Source organism: Octopus sinensis, unplaced genomic scaffold (assembly GCF_006345805.1).
Source record: "Octopus sinensis unplaced genomic scaffold, ASM634580v1 Contig17229, whole genome shotgun sequence".
NCBI lineage: Eukaryota > Metazoa > Mollusca > Cephalopoda > Octopoda > Octopodidae > Octopus > Octopus sinensis.
The window spans coordinates 16276-18339 of NW_021834899.1; the positions used below are offsets into that span (position 1 = coordinate 16276).

A 2064-nucleotide genomic window follows, 5' to 3' on the forward strand; every position below is an offset into this window, starting at 1 on the left:
AAGTAGATAAGTGTTTGTGTGTCACAAAGCCTTGGCCATAGAGGGCAGCAGAATAAGGCGATAGTCCCCATAGACTTGGTCATCCCCGAGTTTCACTTTGGTTTCTTGTAGACATCCAACGAGATCCTGTATTTCTTCATGTCCTCACATAGTGCATGTTTTTTCCAAGTCGATTTAAGGCCTCTTACATTGAAAGACATAATAGATAGTTCGTATGATTGCTTGTGTTATATCAGACATTGTGCAATAGAGGGTCACATATATATCATAAACATTATCTTAAAAAATCGATGAACGCTGTTTTGCTTTAATTAAAATATTCATTAGAATCAAAAATTATGATTATGATAATTTATAATAAAAAATTATCAATCCTAAACTAGATTAAATTTTTGTCTAGTCAGTTCTATTAAAACCGATCATAAAATTTTTTCTGGGTTATTCAAAGGTACAGGTTATATTTAATTTCATTCCACGCAATTCTTATATCACGTTGACCTGATCGGCGGGGTTATCATACTTAATACAAACGACGTCATTTTTTATTTCAATCGGAATTATAACATGAATGATTACAATAACACATTTTTTGCCTGCAATCCTTATGAAGATTTTTTTTTAATTCTTTTGACCACCAAAATTTAAGGAGATTTCCAGATAACATGACATTTCAACCTATGTACCAGATTCCCGACAATGATTTGTTTTTAAACCATTACCAGATGAATTCATATGATTTCATACAGGATTATCGAATTTTCGATAACCCTTATTCAGATTACAATCAGCCTTTCATCCAATATGAAATTGCTCGTCAGCAAATTCCTGTGACTTTGTACCAGCCTGATGTCAACGATTTGAGTCTTGCCATTTCCAATAATTACAAGGAAGACAATGTGCCTCATCTATTTACTGAACAGGCAACAGTAAATGACGACATGCTTCAAAGAAAGTCTTTGGTAGAATTAGGAAACTATTTCAAGGCTAAAAGAATGAACTTTGGTTACTCACAGTCCGAGATGGCCATTATAATGAAGAGAGGCGGGTTCCCCGTGTGTCAAACGACTATATGCAGATTTGAGTTGGGTAAACTCCCAACTACTGCAATGGAAAATCTAAAAGATTCTTTTTTGATTGTTCTAGAATCTCTGAAGAAAAACCCAATTTCCAAGTCCCAATTGAATTCGCTCCCGAAAGCCAGAAAGAAACGAACATGTTTTGATAACAAAACCATAGAATACCTCGAAAATATTTTTTCAGTCATCGTTCAGCCAAACAAAGAAGAATCGGGAAGATTGTAGCAAAAACTGACTTGCCAGAATCTGTAGTCCGGAAGTGTGGTTTGGAAACAGAAGACAGAAAAAACGTCAAACTTTTTCTTCACATGATCTATGAAATTTTCAATAAATACGAGCTTTTTTATCGTGTTATTTTCATGTCCTGACATTAAATAGTCAATTTTAAATACATATTCGAACAATTTCCTTTATATTTATTGAAACACGTGTTTATCAAAAAGGCTTTGATTTGGAATGGACGAAAGTCCAAAAAAAGGTTGAACAGGCTAATACAATTTACTATCATATTTAAACTTATGTCTGAAAAAATCAGGTCGATTGGATGTACACACGTGGGGATCTCGGGGGTGTTTTGTCGGGAAATAAAGACTCATTTTTAGTCAGAAATATGTAAAGTTCAGATCCCGCTTGCAACCAAAAACGCCCAAAAAGCTTTTCAAATTTAATGTCCCCCTATATAGTCAAAAAAAGTCGAAATTTATTCGGGGATTTTGGCCATTTTTTCAAATTTTATATTATTTTTGGACGCTGAATTCAAAAATGTTATCAGATATGAGATTACACGGAAGAGGAGGGAAACCATGGCTTCATACGGTTAATCGTCTCCTGAACTTTCCGTGGCTTCTTTGTAATCTTGATGTTTTGCTGCAATAATTAGATTGTCAGCGTATGATAAAAGGATTGTATCTTCGTCGTTTGGATTTGGGAGATCTCTTGTAAATAATTGAACAGGATTGGTTATAAGGAGAATCCTTGTGGGACCCCG

The 2064-nt window shown here is 34.4% G+C and overlaps 1 protein-coding gene across 1 annotated transcript; it reads left to right on the forward strand.

The window, feature by feature from the left end:
* The first annotated feature begins 662 nt into the window (after positions 1-662).
* On the forward strand, positions 663-1301 carry LOC115231033. The gene has a single exon (XM_029801129.1). The coding sequence runs from the start codon at positions 663-665 to the stop codon at positions 1299-1301; it is 639 nt and encodes a 212-aa protein (XP_029656989.1).
* The last annotated feature ends 763 nt before the right edge of the window (positions 1302-2064 follow it).